At 60.2% G+C, this 19,547-nt stretch overlaps 2 protein-coding genes across 2 annotated transcripts; one reads left to right on the top strand and one right to left on the bottom strand.

Moving 5' to 3' along the window:
* The first annotated feature begins 1,310 nt into the window (after positions 1-1,310).
* Positions 1,311-8,951, top strand: ECI1 (enoyl-CoA delta isomerase 1). Its single transcript, XM_075059367.1, has 7 exons — positions 1,311-1,426; positions 2,402-2,530; positions 3,551-3,678; positions 4,331-4,477; positions 5,825-5,946; positions 6,655-6,833; positions 8,449-8,951. The coding sequence occupies exons 1-7, from the start codon at positions 1,384-1,386 to the stop codon at positions 8,613-8,615; spliced, it is 915 nt and encodes a 304-aa protein (XP_074915468.1). The 5' UTR covers positions 1,311-1,383; the 3' UTR covers positions 8,616-8,951.
* Positions 8,952-8,962: 11 nt separating this feature from the next.
* On the bottom strand, positions 8,963-17,912 carry LOC142045600 (uncharacterized). The gene is given in 16 exon segments (XM_075059284.1): positions 8,963-9,296; positions 10,050-10,146; positions 10,264-10,418; positions 10,672-10,960; positions 11,077-11,160; positions 12,184-12,272; positions 12,627-12,834; positions 13,246-13,271; positions 14,630-14,674; positions 14,948-15,044; positions 15,121-15,278; positions 15,589-15,701; positions 16,512-16,627; positions 16,769-16,852; positions 17,022-17,110; positions 17,766-17,912. Coding segments are annotated over 16 exon segments (1,848 nt in total). The 3' UTR covers positions 8,963-9,245.
* Positions 17,913-19,547: the final 1,635 nt, after the last annotated feature.

The raw sequence follows: 19,547 nt of genomic DNA, 5'->3' as shown, positions 1-19,547 counted from the left end.
AGGACAGGACAGGGCAGTGCAGGCAGGACAGGACAGGACAGGACACTTGCAGGCAGGACAGGACAGGACAGGGCAGTGCAGGCAGGACAGGACAGGACAGGACACTTGCAGGCAGGACAGGACAGGACAGGGCAGTGCAGGCAGGACAGGACAGGACAGGACACTTGCAGGCAGGACAGGACAGGACAGGACAGTGCAGGCAGGACAGGACACTTGCAGGCAGGACAGGGCAGTGCAGGCAGGACAGGACACTTGCAGGCAGGACAGGGCAGGACAGGACAGGACACTTGCAGGCAGGACAGGGCAGTGCAGGCAGGACAGGACAGGACAGGACACTTGCAGGCAGGACAGGACAGGACAGGACACTTGCAGGCAGGACACGGCAGTGCAGGCAGGACAGGACACTTGCAGGCAGGACAGGGCAGGACAGGACAGGACACTTGCAGGCAGGACAGGGCAGTGCAGGCAGGACAGGACAGGACAGGACACTTGCAGGCAGGACAGGGCAGGCAGGACAGGACGGGACAGGACACTTGCAGGCAGGACAGGGCAGTGCAGGCAGGACAGGACACTTGCAGGCAGGACAGGGCAGTGCAGGCAGGACAGGACAGGACAGGGCAGTGCAGGCAGGACAGGACACTTGCAGGCAGGACAGGACACTTGCAGGCAGGACAGGGCAGTGCAGGCAGGACAGGACAGGACAGGACACTTGCAGGCAGGACAGGGCAGTGCAGGCAGGACAGGACGGGACAGGACACTTGCAGGCAGGACAGGACACTTGCAGGCAGGACAGGGCAGTGCAGGCAGGACAGGGCAGTGCAGGCAGGACAGGACACTTGCAGGCAGGACAGGACGGGACAGGACACTTGCAGGCAGGACAGGACACTTGCAGGCAGGACAGGGCAGTGCAGGCAGGACAGGGCAGTGCAGGCAGGACAGGACACTTGCAGGCAGGACAGGGCAGTGCAGGCAGGACGGGACACTTGCAGGCAGGACAGGGCAGTGCAGGCAGGACAGGGCAGTGCAGGCAGGACAGGACACTTGCAGGCAGGACAGGGCAGTGCAGGCAGGACAGGACGGGACAGGACACTTGCAGGCAGGACAGGACAGGACAGGACACTTGCAGGCAGGACAGGGCAGTGCGGGCAGGACGGGACCGCGCGCGCAGCGCAACCAGCCCGGGGCGCGCGGGCCACCACGGGGCGGCGGCACGCGCGCGCAGCAGCGCCGACCGTGGGCGGAGCTTCAGGCCCGAGGGCGGGGCGGGGGGGCGGGGCTTCCAGCCGGGAGCGCCGCTTGTCGCTGGGGTCCCGTCCCGGCGGGGGGCGGGGCGGCGACGCGCGGCCGAGGCCCCGCCCCGTACCCTTGACCCGGCGGCAGAAGATGGCGGCGGCGCCGACCCTCGCCCGTCGGATCGCTCGGTCAGGTGCGCCCGGCATCCCTTCCCTGGGGGTCAGCGTGTCCCCGTGCCCCCCGACGCGAGTAGGGGCGGCCCCGCGGCCCCTCCCTGTGTCCCCCCGCCGTGGGTCAGGGTGTCCCCATGTCCTCCGTCCGTGGGTCAGGGTGTCCTCCGTGTCCCCCCTGCCGTGGGTCAGGGTGTCCCCATGTCCTCCGTCCGTGGGTCAGGGTGTCCTCCGTGTCCCCCCTGCCGTGGGTCAGGGTGTCCCCATGTCCTCCGTCCGTGGGTCAGGGTGTTCTCCGTGTCCCCCTGCCGTGGGTCAGGGTGTCCCCATGTCCTCCCTCCGTGGGTCAGGGTGTTCTCCGTGTCCCCCCTGCCGTGGGTCAGGGTGTCCCCATGTCCTCCCTCCGTGGGTCAGGGTGTTCTCCGTGTCCCCCCTGCCGTGGGTCAGGGTGTCCCCATGTCCTCCCTCCGTGGGTCAGGGTGTCCCCATGTCCTCCCTCCGTGGGTCAGGGTGTTCTCCGTGTCCCCCCTGCCGTGGGTCAGGGTGTCCCCATGTCCTTCCTCCATGGGTCAGGGTGTCCTCCGTGTCCCCCTGCCATGGGTCAGGGTGTCCTCCGTGTCCCCCTGCCGTGGGTCAGGGTGTCCCCATGTCCTCCCTCCGTGGGTCAGGGTGTCCCCATGTCCTCCCTCCGTGGGTCAGGGTGTTCTCCGTGTCCCCCTGCCGTGGGTCAGGGTGTTCTCCGTGTCCCCCCTGCCGTGGGTCAGGGTGTCCCCATGTCCTCCCTCCGTGGGTCAGGGTGTCCCCATGTCCTCCCTCCGTGGGTCAGGGTGTCCTCCGTGTCCTCCCGCCGTGGGTCAGGGTGTCCCCCCACCCTCCTTCAGTGGGTCAGCGTGTTCCCCATGTCCCCACCCTGTCTGCGCTGAGCAGTTTTGGGGAGCACCTCCCGCGCCCGTGGGGGCTGTGCCCTGCCTGGCCCTAACTGCTTCTGTCCCCCCCAGGTGTGCGGCCCCTCTGCCGCTGGCCGTTGGCATGGGGCAGAGCCGCCCAGCAGCCCCCTGGCCTCCCGCTCGCCCCGTGTCGTGCCTTCAGCAACAACAAGATCCTGGTGGAGCTGGATGAGAGCTCAGGTATGGCGGGTGGCACCACTATAGTGTCACCCTCAACCAACTGGGAATTGTGGGGCACAGGCAGGGCCCCTTCCATGCCTGCCCCACAGCACATGTGGCCTGGGGCCTGGAAAGCCACCAAAGCCCTGGATGTTCCAGCTTCAGCTGCTTAGTGCCCTCAGAGAGAAGCGTTTGGGGACGGGAGTCTCACTGGTCACGGGCGCTTCAGGTGGCTGGGTGCTGCTTGGGTGCCACGGGTAAACCCTAGCTGTCACCGTGGGCAGACCTCGTGCCCTGTCCCCTGCCCATGTGTCATCTCCTCTGTGGAGTCCCTGCTTTGGGGACCTGGTAGAGTGGCAGATGCTCCTTCAGGGAGCAGCTGTCGGAGTTTTCTGTGTCCTGGCTGCCAGGAATAGCTGTCACAAGGCCACGTCACCGCACTGAACAAAGGGTGCCTCTTCCTGAGGTTTCCCAGGGCCTGCCTTGGGCTGCCAGGCCCCTGGCTGAGTCCTCACACTGTCCCTGGCCTGGGCATGGCTGCAGCACCCAGACTAAGCACTCAGTGAGGACCTTTTGGGGTAGGGTAGTGCTGTTTGGGAGGAGGCAAGGGCTCAGAGCCCTTCCTGCAGTGCTGGCCAGGGTGGCAGTGCTGCCGGCAGGTTCAGAAAGGTGTGTGATCCCCTGGGCATGGGATGTTTGCTATGACAGAAGCTGGAGACTCGACCTTATCCAGTGAGCCCAGAGAGAAGGGAACTGCTGGGCACCGTGACCCCAAAAGCGCCTGGTCTTTGGGACACACGGCACGCCACGGCACGCATTCTCGTTCATGCTCCAGATTTACTGCTGGCTGAGTGAGCCTGACTTGTGGGCAGATCTGGGCAAAGGCAGGGCCCTGCTCTTGGCCCCACCACTCTGGGGGCTTTTTGAAGAGCCAGGAGTGGAAAGACATGATTTGGGTGAGCAGGGAGGCAGGTGAAGCTCCCTTGGGCGCATGCTGCCATGATGGGCAGTTTTGATGTCTTTGTATTTACCATGGCACAGGTGTCGCCATGATGAAGTTCAAGAGCCCTCCAGTCAACAGCCTCAGCCTGGACTTCCTCACTGAGTTTTGCATAAGCCTGGAGAAGCTGGAGAATGACCGGGCCTGCCGGGGCGTGATCTTTACGTCTGTATGTGTTGTCCTGAGCTTGGGGTGCGAGCTGCGGGGCGATTTGGCAGGCATGGGTGCTGTTCCCTTGCTTGTGTTTGGTCTCTTGGCTCCCTGATCACTGGCATGGGAGGGCCAGGAGGCAGCTTTTATCGGCTCTGGAAGGAGGGGAGGGGGTTCCTGGAAGGGCTGTGCTCTTTCTTCCATGCCCTTTTCTAGCAGAAGAATAACTGCTGAGTATTGTCATTTGTCATTAAAATCAAACTGCTTATCTGCAAACCTGACACATCCCTTGAGATCTCTTGAACTGCCTGGAGGGAGCTGCTAGGGGATGCCACTGTTTATTTTCAGATGTGATGTGGTTACAAGGTGGTTCCTAGGAATGGTACAGGACAGGTTTTGTGCAGCATGGCTGATGTACCCTCACAGGAACCCTGATGATGAGAAATTGTGCTGCAAGCAGAGGGTGCCAGCCCTGTGGGCCATGATGATGGGATGATCCAGGCCGTGGAAGCACTGGGGAGATTGTTTCAGAACCCTAGAAGACTCTGGTTTATGTCATATTTAATTAGCACTTTCCCTTTCCTCAGCCTGCCAGGCCAAGTGCATTAGAGGGCTAAAGGGTCATCCCTGAGCAGTGACTCTACGTGATGTTTGTGTTTTCCCAATTCCAGGCTGTCCCCAAAATCTTCTCATCTGGCCTGGACATCACTGAGATGTGTGGGAAGAGCATGGAGCACTACGCCGAGTTCTGGAGAGCCGTGCAGGAGATTTGGCTCCGGCTGTATGGCTCCAACATGGTGACAGTCGCTGCAGTCAATGTATGTCCTTTAGATGTGCCTTCCTAGTCACCCCGCATGGTCTGTCACTTGCTGTGGCTTGTTTGCACCGTGTGAGCAGGGACAGCCAAAAAATCAGGCTTGTCAGTGCTGAAACAAATACAGGCATGTATTTGTTGGGATGTCTGGGCAAAGTACCTGTCTGTTGGTTCAGCGCATTGGGGTGTGGGAAGGTATAGAAGCATGGGATGTTGCAGGCTCCATGTAAGCTGCAGGTGCTGCTGGGGTACAGCAGCATTTCAGCTGCCGTGGAGAGCTTGCACAGCACTCATGTACTGCCGATGGGGGCTGAGGTGCCCTTGGCAGTGTTGTGTGCAACAAGAGCCATACCCTGCTCCAAGAACTCGGCTGGGAGTCTGTCCTCCAGGCTGAAGGACCAGGAAGAGGGCTGTAGCCCAGTGGTAAAGCCCAGAGGGGCGTCAATGGCAGACGAGTACTGGAGAAGCCAAGCAGTTGGCGTAGGAGTCCAAAGCATGTCTGTCACGTGCCCACTGGCTGCTTTGTCACTGATGAGACTCATAGGAGTCACCCAGGGTCACTTGCTTGGCCGTTGAACTGCTTTGCTAGAGGGGAGGAGATGGGAGGCAGCCCTGCAGTGCCACAAGTGCTTGTCCTCAGCCCTGTGGTCAGTGATGCTTTGTGCAGTGCGGTTTGTCATAAACTCTTTTTTCACCTGTTTTTACTCCTCCAGCAATGGTTCTTGGCCAGCAGGGAAGTGCTGTCTGAATCTCAGTGTCCATAGATGGGTTGTTGCCTGCTCGGTGTCTTGTTTTCATTTTTCAGTGCAGCGCTGCTTTGGCAGCTCACGGTTCTGTGTCTGTCCATACACTGTCTTTGAAGGCAGCTGGGTCTCTGAGCAGCTTCCCGCAGGCATCCTGTGCAGGGCTAAGCGAGCACTGAGTCGTGGCAAAGGTGGTTGCTAGTGGAAGTTTTATAGACAGAAAGTGTTACAAAGCCCCTGGACGGAACTATTTCTGTGGCATTTAGGGTTACAAACTCAAGTAGGTTTAAAAACTTATGTAGGCTTACAAGATAATGCCATAGCAAATCTGCGCTGCAGGGTTTGCAACCTGAGTAACACAGATTAATTAACTAGATTTCCAGGCTGGAAAATGCAAGAAACAAAGAGCATTGCAAAATGAAAGGATAATCCCTGGTAAACCTATCAGAAATCTTCTTTAGGGCTGTTTTGAATCAGGTAATCAGAGACTTGGGGGACATCTGCTCTGTCACCCTGTGTCTTCCCTGCTCTGGAGGAAACAGCAAGGCTGGGGTTGCAGGGACGTTTGTAACCATGACCTAGACTCACTCCTTCCTTCTCTTTGCCAGGGGTCCAGCCCGGCGGGAGGCTGTCTTGTTGCCTTGTCGTGTGACTACAGGATCATGGTGGAGAACCCCAAATTCAGCATTGGCCTGAACGAAGCCCAGCTGGGCATTGTGGCTCCCTTCTGGTAGGCCAGTGCCTCCCACATCTAGTGTCATGTGTAGGCCTCTAAAAGGAATTCATCTTCAAGGAATTTATTAATCAGTTTAACTGGCTTCTGAGATACAGTTTTATGTGTCAGTGATCAGGTAGTTGCAGCTGCAGGAGACAGCACCTCGTTTCTTTGTCCTATCCTGCAGGTGTCTGAAAAGCTTTCAGGCTGCAGAATGTCCTCACATCCTTCACCAACGAGGACCTTAGCTCTGACTCTGCAGTCAGCTCCGAAACTAGTGCTGGTAGATGTCCCTGGTCAGGCTCAGTCTGGGAATATGCTTTTCTCTGGATACATGCTGTGTACCTGCAAAATCCCATAGCTGTGGAGATCTCTGAAAGCGTAGGGACACTAATATACTAAGGCACAGGTCCTTAGTTGCCCTAAGAACATGTAAATGTACTGTTGGAAAGGAGCTTTCCCATCACAGCAAGTGGGCACAGCTGCGACCTGTGCACTGAAGGTAAATAGAGCAGCTCTTGTGGAGAGAAGGGAGAACTCTGCTGGGATAGTACTGAAAATGGCTCTGCTTGCCTTTGCACAGTGTGGCTCAGCTCGTAGCTACTGTTTAGAGACCCGTGCCTGTGGAGTGGGGCCAAGTGTGCTCTTAGCTTTGTTGTCTGGGTGCAGCTGCTGCAGGGTGTTTCTTTCCCTGACCGTGGCTTTTCCTCCCATCTCTTCTAGGTTTAAGGACACATTTGTGAGTGTTGTGGGACACCGAATTGCTGAACGCTCCCTCCAGCTGGGCTCTCTCTACCCTGCACCTGAGGCCCTCAAGTTTGGCCTTGTGGACGAGCTGGTGCCAGAGGAGAAGCTCCAGGAGAAGGCTATGGCTGTTATGGCACAGTGGCTGGCCCTTCCTGGTAAGGGTGGCACCTCTAACAGAGGAAGAGGGGATTTGATCTGGGTGGGAAGGACAGGTACCGGGGCTGATATCTGGGACCTATGTAACAGTTTCCTTTTAAAGGGAAGGTGTGGATGGCTGGGAGGTAGGAAAGCTCAGCACAGCGGTCCAGGCAGCCTTGGGCTAACAGAGATGGGCTTGCCAGTGCCCCCGCGTGGGAGGACACAGTGCTGGGTGTGCAGGGCATGTGGCTGCAGCTCAGCTCGCCCTGCCAGCCTGCTGAGTCAATCCGGAGGTGTCTGAGCTGTGGATACAAACTGAATCTCTGTCTGTCAGTGGAGGTGTTACCCCAGGAAAGCTGCCATGGAGTTAAGGGAACAGGCTGGGCGAGACTGCCTGGGTGGCAGCCAGTCCGCCTTTGTGGTCTGGATCAACTCTCGGCACTCTGCTGAGCTGGGGATAGGGACAGGGGCGTGAGGACAGACAGCAAGTGCAGACATCACATGTGTGTTTGGGCTGTTCTGTGACTGGCAGCACATGGTTCCTGGGCTGGGAGAGGGATCTCCACTGTCCTGGGCTAGGTCTGAGCTATCCCATCCTGTGCCACCTCCTAAGCACTGCAAGGAGGTGCAACTACATATCACCCTTCAGCTGCTCTTTCTGTAGAAACCTGAATGAAACTGCGCAGAAATGGATGGGTCACAGGACTGTCACTTTGAGTCCCAGCCTTGGAAGAGGGTCACTAAACAGCTCTCTCCCCTGCTGTCCTGGTGTTAGAGTGATGACTCAGCCCCTAAGAGTGGGGAGCATGTCTCAGCTGTGCTCTCTCCTGACTTCCAGGAGGCACCATGCAGATCCTTCCCCAGAGCCCTAAATCAGAGCCAGGAGGAGTCTGTCCAGCCAAGGGTGTCTGTAGCACACAGGTGCTGGAGCGATTCGGGGTTCCCAGTGCAAGGGGGGTTGGTCATCGTTTCATCACCACAGATGAAGCACACCGAGAGTGCATATGCAACATCTGTGCAACGGATGTGCTGCTGCATCACTGCACGTGGCTCTGTGTGTGTGTGAGCAGATGTGTGCTCGAGGCATCGGTCAGCTCCAGCAGCCAGCACTGCTCCAGCAGCGTCCATGTGTTTGTGTGGAATGGCACAGGCCCAGAGCTTGTTGGGATGAGCTCGAGGGGACTGTGCTGCTGGCTTTTGTACACTGTGTTTGGCATGAGCAGACTGTCTTGCCAAAAATCAAAGGGGTTGGGTTGGGGGAGCTTAGAGCCAGAGCAGTTTCAAATAGTGGAGAATTTTGTTTGGTTACCACTGTCCTCAGCGCGGTGGTGTGTATTGGGGTGGGGGCTGGACTCCGAAGGGCGCAAAGAGAAGGAGATGCACAACTTCTTGTCATCTGTCCCAGTAGATTGGTCATTTCCCAACTGAGCGGTACAGATCATGATTTATTGTATGAGAATTTATCCAGTTCAGCTTCAGCTGGTGGGTTTTTCTTACATCTTTCCCTGTGGGTTTAAAGACCCCTTTGGTGTGTGGTACCTCCCCATTTGGAGGCACCTGCACGTGGTGGCACTGGCTGAGAGCTGGTCAGGGGTGAGGACCATGCACGTTCCCCATCCTCACTCTCCACAGACCATGCCCGTCAGCTCACCAAGTCCATGATGAGGAAGGCGGTGTTGGACCGCCTGGTAGCTCACCGGGAGGAAGACATTCAGAACTTCATCAACTTCATCTCAAAAGAGTCCATCCAAAAGTCACTTCGCATGTACATGGAGATGCTGAAGAAGAGGAAGAGCTAAGGAGCCAGCCACCCGGGGCCCGGTCCCAGGAGCTCGAGTGACCCTCTGAAATGCTGCAGTAGCTGTAGACTTTCACAGTGAAGCTGTCTGCAGTGTCAGCAATTGGTGATATGCTGCCCGCTCCCATGGCCGCCCCAACCTCCTCTTCCCCTTAGTCCTCGTAGAGTGCCTGACACCACCACTGCCTTTCCTGAGAGTGGGAAGAGCTGCCTGCTCAGCTCCCTGAGGAATGGACAGGGAGAGGGTCTTGACACTGCTGTGGCTTGAGCCCGCCGGTCCTTGGATATCCTCCTTCTTGTCCAACAGCTAATTGTGAAATGAGATTTGTCAATAAAGTCTTCAATGAGGTAGGAGATGGATGCTTTGTTCCCCAGCCTGTCTGTGGTCACTGCTTCCTGCCTGGTGGCCTGTTCCTGGGCTCTGGTTTATGGTGGGCTGGGGGAGCTCTGCCATGAGCCACGTGGGCTGGGGGGGTCTGGGCACGGCCAGTGGCCGGCTGCGACCCTCCTCCAGACTGGGGCCCGGAGCAGCTGACGCAGAGGGCTCGTGGATGGGGCTGCGGGGAGCGCCTTCACGGGGGTTGGTGGTGGGAGCTGGAGCTGGATCGTGGTCTGTGGCCGCAGGAGGAGCTCAAGCCATCAGCTTCACCTCGACTGGGTAGTGGTCGCTGACTGCCAGGGCCTGGAGGAGGGCGAGAGGTGTGGAGTTGTAATGCAGGGGTTCAGCGAGCTCCTTGCTGTGCTGGTGGGGCTGGCAGGGCAGCTGTGAACGCCCTGCCAGAACCTTCTGCCTGCTGGAGGGGGATGCGATGTCCCCAACACCGAGACACTCAACACACAAGGCTCCAATTTTGACTCCTGTCATGGAGAGATGCCCAGATGTGGCCTGGAGTGGGTGCTGGCAGGGGGGTGCCTGCCCTCTGGGACCCCTGTGTCTCGCTCGGGAGCTATGTGCCAGCTATGGGTGGTTGAAGATTGTCTTGGATTGCCCCACAGCCCTGGAGTCCTGCCTGCGCCTGCCCATGAAAGGCCATGAAAATCTCCGTGCATCTCATCTCTTCCCCATGGGGACAGGCAATGACCCCAGATCCCCTCTCCTGTTTCCACCCATGTGAACCTCATCACCCCGAGCTCCCCGTTAGCTGGTTGCAGGCTGTCGTGTCCCATGAGGGGTGAATGGCTTATGCAGGGGCTGTGTTGGCATCCCAGCAGGCAGGCACTGGGCAGGGGCACAGGTGCTGCAGCCAGAGCCAGCTCGGGCTGCTGCTAGAGCTGCTTCAGCTCTATTTTTGAGCTGATACTTAAATGCGGCAGCTATGTGGCTGCACCAGGCTGCCTAATCCTGAACACATGTCGGCAGCCTCACAGCTGGTGCTGCCCTGGGCAGCTCAGCTTTGGTGCCTGTTTGAGCCCTGGGTTTGCAAGCCCAGCTCACCTCCTCCTGCTCCAGCTGGAAAGCGCGCTGGAAATTGTAGATGGCAGCTGAATTCGGCACGATGCTTCTCTTCAGCTTTGCGCCGCACACCACGATCCTGCCAGGGAGATGTGGGCAGTGGGTCCCACTCCTGCCCCCACGCTCAGCTGCTGGTGGTGTGGGATGGGCAGGGGGGTGCCGGGGACAGGGATGGCGGTGCCGTGGTGGTGCTCACCTGTCATAGGCACAGTCTGACTTCCCCACGGTGGTGTCAGTGCCATCGGGGAGCAGCCACTTGAAGATGTCGCTGGTGCGCAGGCGGATGGCCGACCAGTCGCTCGGCTGGACGTAGGCGCAGTCAGCGTTGAAGTCCCCCAGGAACATGATGTTCTGCGATGGGAAGATGGGGGGGACTTGTGGCGGCTGGGGAATGGGGCTGCCCCTGACACCAGCCCTCCTGTGGGGGTCAGCCCTGGGTGCCAGGGCATCCCCTGTGGCAGGGGACAGGGCAGGAGCAGGGTCCCCATCCCACCACCCTTGCACCAGCCGTGCTCGCCTCGGAGCGGGGACCCAGTGTTGGTTGAACGGTCCCCAGGGCTCAGTGCCCACCCTCGGTGCCAGCCCTGGTGCCGGTGGCACTCACGTCGGTCCCCCACTTGCTGATGATGGCCAGGTAGACGTCGTAGAGCGCGTCAATCTCAGCAACGGCATCGTGTGGAGCCGAGTGCAGTGGCACCAGCACAAACTCTTCCACCTCTGCCAGGGGAGAGGGACGTCAGCCTCGCAGCCACCCCACGCCACCACCTTGGGGCCACTCATCCCCCTGCTTACTGGTGTGAGGTGCTGAGACCCTCAAGATGAACGGCTCCCGGCTGAAGACATCCTGGGGGTCCTCATATTGGTAGGTGTCCGCCACGGACACAACGTCTGTCCTGTGGGACGAAAGGGATGGTGACCCTGGGGCTCGGCACAGCCCCTGTGTCCCCTCCGTGGTGTTGGTGGCCCTGCAGTGCTGCAGGACAGGTGGCAGCACGCCGAGCCCCGTTACCTGTAGACGAAGAGGTACATCTCCTTGTAGTTGTCCCGTCCCAGGGGGCCGCTGATCTCGTAGTCGTACGGGGATGTGGACATGCTGCAGAGATGCAAAGGCAAGACGGTGACATGGCTGGTACCGTCCTGGGGTGGCCTCAGCATGGCCAGGGGCTGGGCGGCCATGGGGTTGGCACCAGCTTGTCCTGCTCTGCTGTCCCCATGGGCCACGGTGCCCCAGCTACGGGGTGACACGGGCAGTAGTGGCTCCGAGACACCCTGCCGTCCCTACCGCCGTGGGGTGGCTCCTCGGGCATGGCCAGCTGCTGGCAGGACATGGGGCGGCTCCTGCCACCCCTTTCTCCGCAGGGACGCTCCCCAACTTCATTTGCAGCAAAGCTAAATTAGGTTAATGAGCAGCCCGGGGCCCCGCAGAGCCTGGCGTCACCCTCCCTGCCCTGGGTGCTTTGTGGCCATGCTGGAGGGGACACCAAAGGGGTGAGGACATGGGCTGGGTGTACCTGCTCAGGAGTACTCACTGCCTTTCAACAAGGCAGTGGCAGCCTCCACCCAGCCCCAGCCTGCGCCCTTGCCCAAAATGGGGTCAGCACCCAGCTGGTGAAGGGGCTGCCGCCCTGCAGTGGCCAGTTTTAGCCCACCCCAGCAGCTCCTTTTCCTTCTGGGGTGCCTGAGCCGCTCGCTTCAGAGCATCATCTGCTGCTGGGTCCATCCTGGGGTCCCCCTGTCACTCACGGGGTCTTGGGGTGCAGGGGGCTGCCTGCCCCTGCCCCCTTCATTCCCCATCTCACCTCTGCCCTGTCCTGTTGGATTTTGGAGACAGAGCTTGCCAGTGCTGTTTCCATCCTGTGTGCTCTGGTGGGATTGTAGGTTTCGGAGGGGTTTTGTGCCACTTGTATCCCTCTTCCCCCCCCTGGATTATTCCTGGTGGCTTTTTCAGTGCCTGCTCAAAGCTTCAGCCCCAGCACTTTTCTCCTATTCCCCTTTCCAAAAACAAACCCTCTGCCGATGGACTAATTTTTTGCCTTTTGCTGCTCAGGCAGCTTGGCTTTCCCTGCTAATACTGGCGTCTCAGCCCAGGCGCTCTCGGCCCCAGCCCCGCTTGTACCTGTTGAGCTGCTCCATGAGCTCAGTGACAGCGCTGAGGTCGGAGTCGCGCACCTCCTGCACCAACACCACATCGTAGCGGGCCAGGATCTGCGAGGCCGACAGGGATGGTGATGGTGAGTGGGTGCCTGCCACCAGCTCAGGCCACTGTCTCCCACCCTTTTCCCGGCCGGTCACCCTGACGCGGTGCTGGGTGCAGCACCACGGGGACTCACATGTCCCTCGGTGCTGGGGCAGATGTCCCCACAGAGGGCTCAGAGGGACTGCACGGTGTGCCTGGTGCCCCACCTTGGTCCCCACCAAGCCTTCACCCACTCAGGACAGCCCCAGCACTGGGATGCCATCCCATCCCCATCCCCGTCCCCATGTGTCCCTGGCACAGGAGCCACATTTTGGGTCTGCCCTAGCACACAGCCCATCCCTGCATGGCACGGCTGCACTCACGCTGACGATGATGCCTGCCACTCCCTCGTTGGACATCTTGGTGTCACCGAACGCCTGGATGTTGAAGGCACCGATGCGCAAAGTGGCGGTGGCCGGGCACGGGAGAGCCACAGTCAGCAGGAACAGTGCCAGTGCCATGGTCGCCATCCTGCCAGGAGGGATGCTGAGCTGCAGGGATGCAGTGATGGGAGCCGAACTTGGAAAACTGCTTTGGATTTGGGGACAGAGCAAAAAAACCCATGTAGGTCCTTCTTAAGTCCTGGCGTGCAACAGTGTGCCATGGTGGGCACTGCCCGGAGCAGCCTGCGGAGCTGGCACGGGCTGTCTGCTGGCTTGCCAGTCCCAGGGGAATCTAAATCCCATCCTGCCATGGTGAATCCGCCCGGTAGTGCCTCTTCCAGCCCCTGGGATTGCCCAGCTCCACTCCCCGCCAGGATGTCTCCATCGCCCGCCAGCCCCAGCCACCGCCACCGGCACCCCGGGCTACTCCGTGTCCTTAAACTTGATTGCAGTCCCCGCTGTTGGGGTAAGGGGGTGACTCCTCATCCCAGCTCGTCCCAGCTCATCCCAGTCCCTTGTGGTTCACGGCTGACTGTGCTGAGCCCAGATCCGTCCTTACCTTGCCGAGTGCGCAACACTTCTGCCCTCCCGGCAGCAGGACGGGCGGCTTTATTCCCGATGGAAGTGCCAGCAAAGCAGGATGAGTCGGACACCCCGTGGGGGTTTTGGCACGGCTTTGGGCTCCTTCCTACATTGTGAAACCAAAAACCCACGGGGCGGCAGGGTGGGGCCAGCATAGCTGCTCCCGTGCTGACGCGGTGAAGTGCGGCCGGGGAGGCGCGGTGGTGCTGGGGCATCCCAGCAGGGCTGGATGAGTGCACGGGACTCGAGGTGCTGCAGCTGGGGTGGCCCCCCCGGGTCGCAGGACGGGGCACGGTGGTCAGGCAGGTGGCGAAGGGCGATGGCCTTAACGTGGGTGATTCAGATGGTGTAATTAGAGGGGAGGGAAGGAAATGGTGGGGTGTCTGGGTCAGGCAGGTTGAGCACCACCAGCCTTGGCAAGAGGGGTCAGCTGCAAACCCCTGCAGCAGCCCCAGCAGTCACCCAGAACAGCCCCACTTGTGCCCCAAAGCAGCCCCAGTTGCCACCTAAAGCAGCCCCACTGGTGACCCAAATCAGCCCCACTGATGACCCAAAGCAGCCCCAGCAGAGCTGGCATCTCCCGCGCCTGCACATGGCGTCACCCTGGCACATGGCGTCACCCCAGCCGGGGGAGCGGGCGGCTTTGCCGGGGTGCCGGCAGCGGGGCGGGCAGGGAGGCGATGGCTGCTCATGCTGGGGCTTGCCAGGCTCGCGTGTGCGCCGCCAGGTTTTGCATCCTCACACCCAGTCACGGGATGAGTCTGGTGTCCCTCAGCACCACGATGGCACCGAAACCCCCCCAGGAGGCACCGAATCCCCCAGGAGCTGACTCACGTCCCCTGTCTCCCCCCACCCTCACCGTCAGCGCCCCGTCAGCTGCCCTGCAGCCAGGCGGGCGCCAGCAGGTTGTGGCCCTGCAAGCCGGTGGAAGAGCATCCTACAACCCAGCAAGGGGGGCCAAATCCTGCCTGGATCCTCCCAGGCCCTGCCCAGTGTCCCTGCTTTTGCTGCCAGCAGCGGGGAGCAGTGGTTGCCACCCCGTGGGTCCGGGTCTCTCGATGGTGGGAGGGGAACCCCAGCCCTGGTGGGGCTGCCCCTGGCAGGGGGATGGGGGGGCTCAGGTGTGGGGGTGGTGGGGTGGGGGCTGAAGGGACCTCCCTCCAGAGCTGCAAGGGCTGGAACAGGCTCATTTTTTAATGGAAGCAGAGAGCATCCCATTCCCCCAAGACCCCAAAGAGCGGCTCCTTGCAGAGACGGTGGGCAGCTTGGCTGGTACTGGTGGTGCGTGGGCTCCCACGAGGGATGCAGGCGCGTGCTGGGGCATCCTGGTAGCCGCCGGCACGGGGATGGGCTCAGCGGGCTTTCAGGGTCACCTCCACTGGGAAATGGTCGCTGACGGCCAAAGCCTGGGTGCAGGGGGGAAAGCAGAGAGGCAGCTGAGCTCATCTGGACCCACCACGACTCTCGTGGCTGGCTGGGATCCAAATGCTCCACTCCAACCCCAAAATTTAGAGCGTATCCCAAATTGCTCAGGCTGGAGGGTAGCATCGGTGCAGGGGTTGGGGCCGGGCCACCCTTGGGCACACCCTGGGGAACAGAGAGCCCACCCGCACTCCCAGGAGATGTGGTGGGTTGGATCCCAGTGCCGGTGGGCTCACGTGCCCCGGCCCCTCACTCACATCCTTGTTCTGGAGGTGGAAAGTCTTCTGGAAATTGTTGACGGTGGCGGAGCCAGGCTCGATGTCCTGGCGCAGCGCGGTTCCACAGGCGATGATGCTGCCGGGGCATCGCAGGGGTGTTAGCACCCGCCAGCCCCCTCACACCAGCCCCCACACCTCACCACGGCACCCACCGGTCATAGGCGCAGTCGGTGGTGTCGGTGACAGTGGTGTCAGCACTGTCGGGGATGAGCCACTCGCAGGCGTCCAAGGAGCGCAAGCGGATGGATGGCCACTGGGCGCTGGTCACGTAGGAGCAGTCGGCATTGAAGTCACCCAGGAGGAGGATGTTCTGTGGGGCAGTGCGCTGTGTCCCTGCCCACAGACCTTATGGGGCACCAAGGGCTCCCTAAAATCTTGAGGGGCAGCAAGAAACCCCGCCTGGGGCTCCCCAGCACAGTGGGACAAGCCCCCAGTAAAGACGGCAGAGCCACCCAGCAAATCCCTGCCCGGACATTGCCAGGGTGGCACCCACCCCGATGGGTATGAGAGGTCTCCCATGGGACACATCCATCCCAGGACAGCCGCCAGGATGTGCGGTGGCCGTACCCTAGCCCACCCAGCTGCCCCGGAGAGGAGCCAAGCTACCCGCCGCCGCTTACGTTAGTTGCCCACTTGTTGATGACGTCGGTGTAGACGTCGTAGAGCGCGTCGATCTCGTCCGCTGCGCTGCTGGGGGTGGCATGCAGGGGCACCATCACGAACTCCTCCACCTCTGCCAGACAAGCGGCTGTCAGCCCCTGGCTTGGGTGCAGCACCCAGGAAGGGAGAGGGAACCCCAGGGGACACCCCTGGGCCAAGCCCCAGCTACCAGCCAGGAAAAACATGCTGAAGGGAAAGAGTGCGTTGGCTTTTTGTGGTCTGCCTGTCCTCCAGGCTGGAATTTCCAGTGGGGAGCTGCATCCCTCCATGCGTGGTTTGGGGTTTGCTGCTTGTTTCCTATCAGTTTTTCCAAGCTGCTATGGTTTTGGGAAGGAGACAGGGGTGGGAGAGCAACAGGAGAGTGTGTGTGCCTCGGGGAGCTTCTCGGGAGGTGGAGGTGATGGCATGAGGTAGGGATGGCACAAGGTGGGAGATGGGAGGTGATGAGAGATGGCAGGCGACGGGAGATGGCACATGATGGGGGATGGCACGTGATGGGAGATGACATGGAACTGGAGGAAGGAAATGGTGGGTAGCAGGTGATGGGATGTGGGACACAATGGGAAACAGCTGGAGACATGATACGGCATGCAACTGGAGAGAGCATGATGGGAGATGACAGGCAATGAGAGATGGGAGATGGTGGGAAATGGCACATGGTGGGAAACAGCAGGCAGTGCTGGCCATGCTGGACGGGTACCCAGGACCCCTGGGCACCCGCGGGTGGGAGAAGGCCCCACAGCAGTGAAGGACCCCAGTGGAGCCCCTGAGCTGGGCTCCAGGGTGCAACCCCCCCACCCGGCAGGCACAGCTCCAGGCTCAACCCCACACAGAGGGTAACCCGTGCCAGATCTGGGCAGCCCCCAGTGCTGTCTCTGCTCACGTGTGGTGGGTGAGGAGAACTTCACAATGAAGGGCTCCCTGCTGAAGGTATCAGTCCCACAGGGCTCGCAGCCGTCGTCGTAGTAGTAGCTTCCCAGCACGGAGACCATATCCGACCTGAGGGAGCAGAGCAGGGCAGCCCCCAGCACCACTCCTGCTGCAGCCGGGGCCCCCAAAGGTACCCACCACCCTTTGGGAGCTGCGGGGGGGGGACAGCGGGTGACACAAGGGATGCTGGGCCCTGGCATCATCCCTTACCTGAAGATGAAGACATACTGCTCCTTGTAGCTGGTCCGACCCAAGGGCACGCTGTCCAAAAAGCTGTATGGGTGTGGGGATGCTCTGGGAGCGAGATGCGGAGAGGGTGAGAGGAGGCTGCTGGTGTCCCCCAGCACCCATCGGGCTCTCTCTGGCAAGGCAGAGGTGCCCCAGCACAGCAAGACACCAGCTGGGATCTGTCCTGGCATCCCATGTGCAGACACCCCCCCCAACCCTGCGCCATCGGGGTCACCTGTTGAGCTGGTCCATGAGCTTCTTCACAGCACTCAGGTTGGCGTCCCGGACCTCCTGCACCACGATGATGTCGTACCCCGACAGGATCTGGGGGGACAAGCTCAGAGCTGCTCACCCCTGGCTGGGAGCTGCTCGTGGAGGCACCCGTGGGTGCCTGGGCTGGGCTGTGAAAGCTCCCAGGCTGGAAACAGGGGCAGGTAGCAGGGACCCAAGAGCCCAGAGAGGGAGCTCCTCTGCTGATGCCAGTGTTCTCTGTCTTGAAAGAACCCTGAGGTGACACAGTGCCCTCTAACACCCATCTGCCTACCACCCACCATCCCAGCAGCTCCTCGCTTGCGGGCTGCTCTACGTGAGGAACCTGGGCAGCACCGAGCATCACCCATTCTTGGCCGAGGACCGGGAAGAGTGGAGATGGCCTGAGGTTGGAGATGGAGATGGGGGGAAGAGCAGATGTGTGGATGGATGGAGGCAGGGATGGATGGACGGAGGCAGGGATGAATGGATGGAGGTGTGGGTGGATGGAGTCATGGATGGATGGATGGACAGATGGATGGGTGGACGGATGGGGGCATAGGTGGATGAATGGGGGTGTGTGGACAGGTGGATTGATGGGTGGGTGGATGCACAGATGGACACATGGATGGACAGATGCCTGAAGAAATCTAGTGTCCGATTGCCCCAAGCTGGCTGCATCCCAGAGACTAGAGAGTGGCCAGGACTGCTTCTCTTCCCCAGCACTCACAGAGACGATGATATCTGCGATAGTCTGGTTGGACATCTTGCTGTCCCCAAACACCCTGATGTTGAAGGCGCTGATCTTCAGCGTGGCAGCCACATGTAGCAGGAGAGCTGCAACAAGCAGCGACAGCACCAGCTTCGAGGCCACCATCCTGCACGCAGTGGGGCAGGGATGAGCTCAGCCCCCCTGGCTGGGAGGGGAATTTGGCACAGACGACGAGGGTGACTAGGGTATTATTCCCACTGGCCGAACTTGTTTTCCTAGGAGGCATCCGTTTTCCAGCAAACTACCAAGACCCAGGGATGGTGCACTACCCTCCAGCCATCCAGCTCCTGCCTCATGCGGGGCCTCATCCTGCCTGTCCCTCCTGGAGGGAGGGAGGCCAGACCACCTGTGAGGCTGGAGTGGATAATTCACTGGCAAAGGAGCAAATGCCATTTCATGGTAATGCAGAACAGTCGCTTCCTCATTCACTGCACTCAGCCCAGACACCTCCCCTGGCCCAGGGCAGGCAGCAGCAGCCGGGGACACCGAGGTCCTTGGCTTGTGCCTCTCCCATCCCTTCTCGGGTCTGTGCCGGAGACCCAAAGGAGCCTACAGCTGCCGTGCTGGGACAGAGCAAGGGATGGATCCCCCCCAGCACCCCTTCCCACCTCCTTCCCTGCCTGGAGCATCCTCACCTGGCATATCCTGCCCCCCCTCTCCCCCAGCACTGCCCCTGCCCCATCCTCACTCACGCTGGAGTCTCCCGGGACCCCCGTCGGGGCAGCGCAGCAGCTCATGGGGAAAGGCATTTGGGAAGTATTTCCCGTGGCGCTCAGCTCCCTGGGGTTATATTTCACCAGTGGATGGGATCTGAGCCCTGCCCAAGCCCAAGCACCCTGAGCACCTGGTGCTGGTGGGAGCCCTGATAAGATGGGCTGAGAGGACTGGCAAACACCCCGGCTTTTGGCACACCCGAAGCCTGACCCGAGGAAGCGCTTGCTGCCCCCGGGCCCACTTTTTCTTCTGGGGCAGCCGCTCTAGTTAAATCCTCACCTTTACCCACTTGCACCCTTGCTATGACCGCAAACGCTACCATCCATAATGCTGCGGTCTCTCCAGTTGGTAACACAGCGATTCGGTAATGCCGCCATTTGGTAACGCTATGATTTGGTCACGCCACAAACTGCCCCAAGCCCCGCAAATCCTCCCCGCTCCCAGGGGCACAGCAGCCTCTGCAGCCTCCCCAGTAGAGGCACCCATAGAGGACTGTACCCACTTCGGGCAATGCCTTGAGCTGTGCCCAGGCTCAGTCCCAGCAGAGAGTTTCAGCAAAATTAAGCCAAGCTGGAGAAAGTGACATTGGAGAGGTGAGGTCCCGGGGCGAGGGAGGAGAGGGGAGTGGGACATACCTTTGGTGTTGTCCAAGGTCTCTGGAAGGGGAAGGAGCTGCACCTGCATTTATGGGGAGGGATGTGCTCACCTTGCCAAGTGGTCACCCAGCCAAGGAGCGTACGAGGCCGCAGGCTCCATATGGCATTTTTCACGGAAATAAAGGTCTGCTCAGTGAAAAAAACAACCCTTTCAAACAGTGCCAATACCTCCTGACACAGGTAAGGCCGAGAATGTGCTGGAATCGATAAAAACACCGACAAGAGATCTGTGAGGTGTAAGTGAATCCCAGAGACCACTCGTGGGGAATGGCAGCTCCCCAACATGGGGCGTGAGCACCTCTCACTCATCACCAGCTCCAATTTCTCTTAAAAAGTGTTTATTTCACCAACACCAACCATTCCCATCCAC

The sequence above is a fragment of the Buteo buteo genome, chromosome 29 (assembly GCF_964188355.1).
Source record: "Buteo buteo chromosome 29, bButBut1.hap1.1, whole genome shotgun sequence".
In the NCBI taxonomy this organism is placed as follows: domain Eukaryota; kingdom Metazoa; phylum Chordata; class Aves; order Accipitriformes; family Accipitridae; genus Buteo; species Buteo buteo.
The sequence above is the reverse complement of the archived record's forward strand: the minus strand, read 5'-3'. Positions and strand labels throughout refer to the sequence as shown.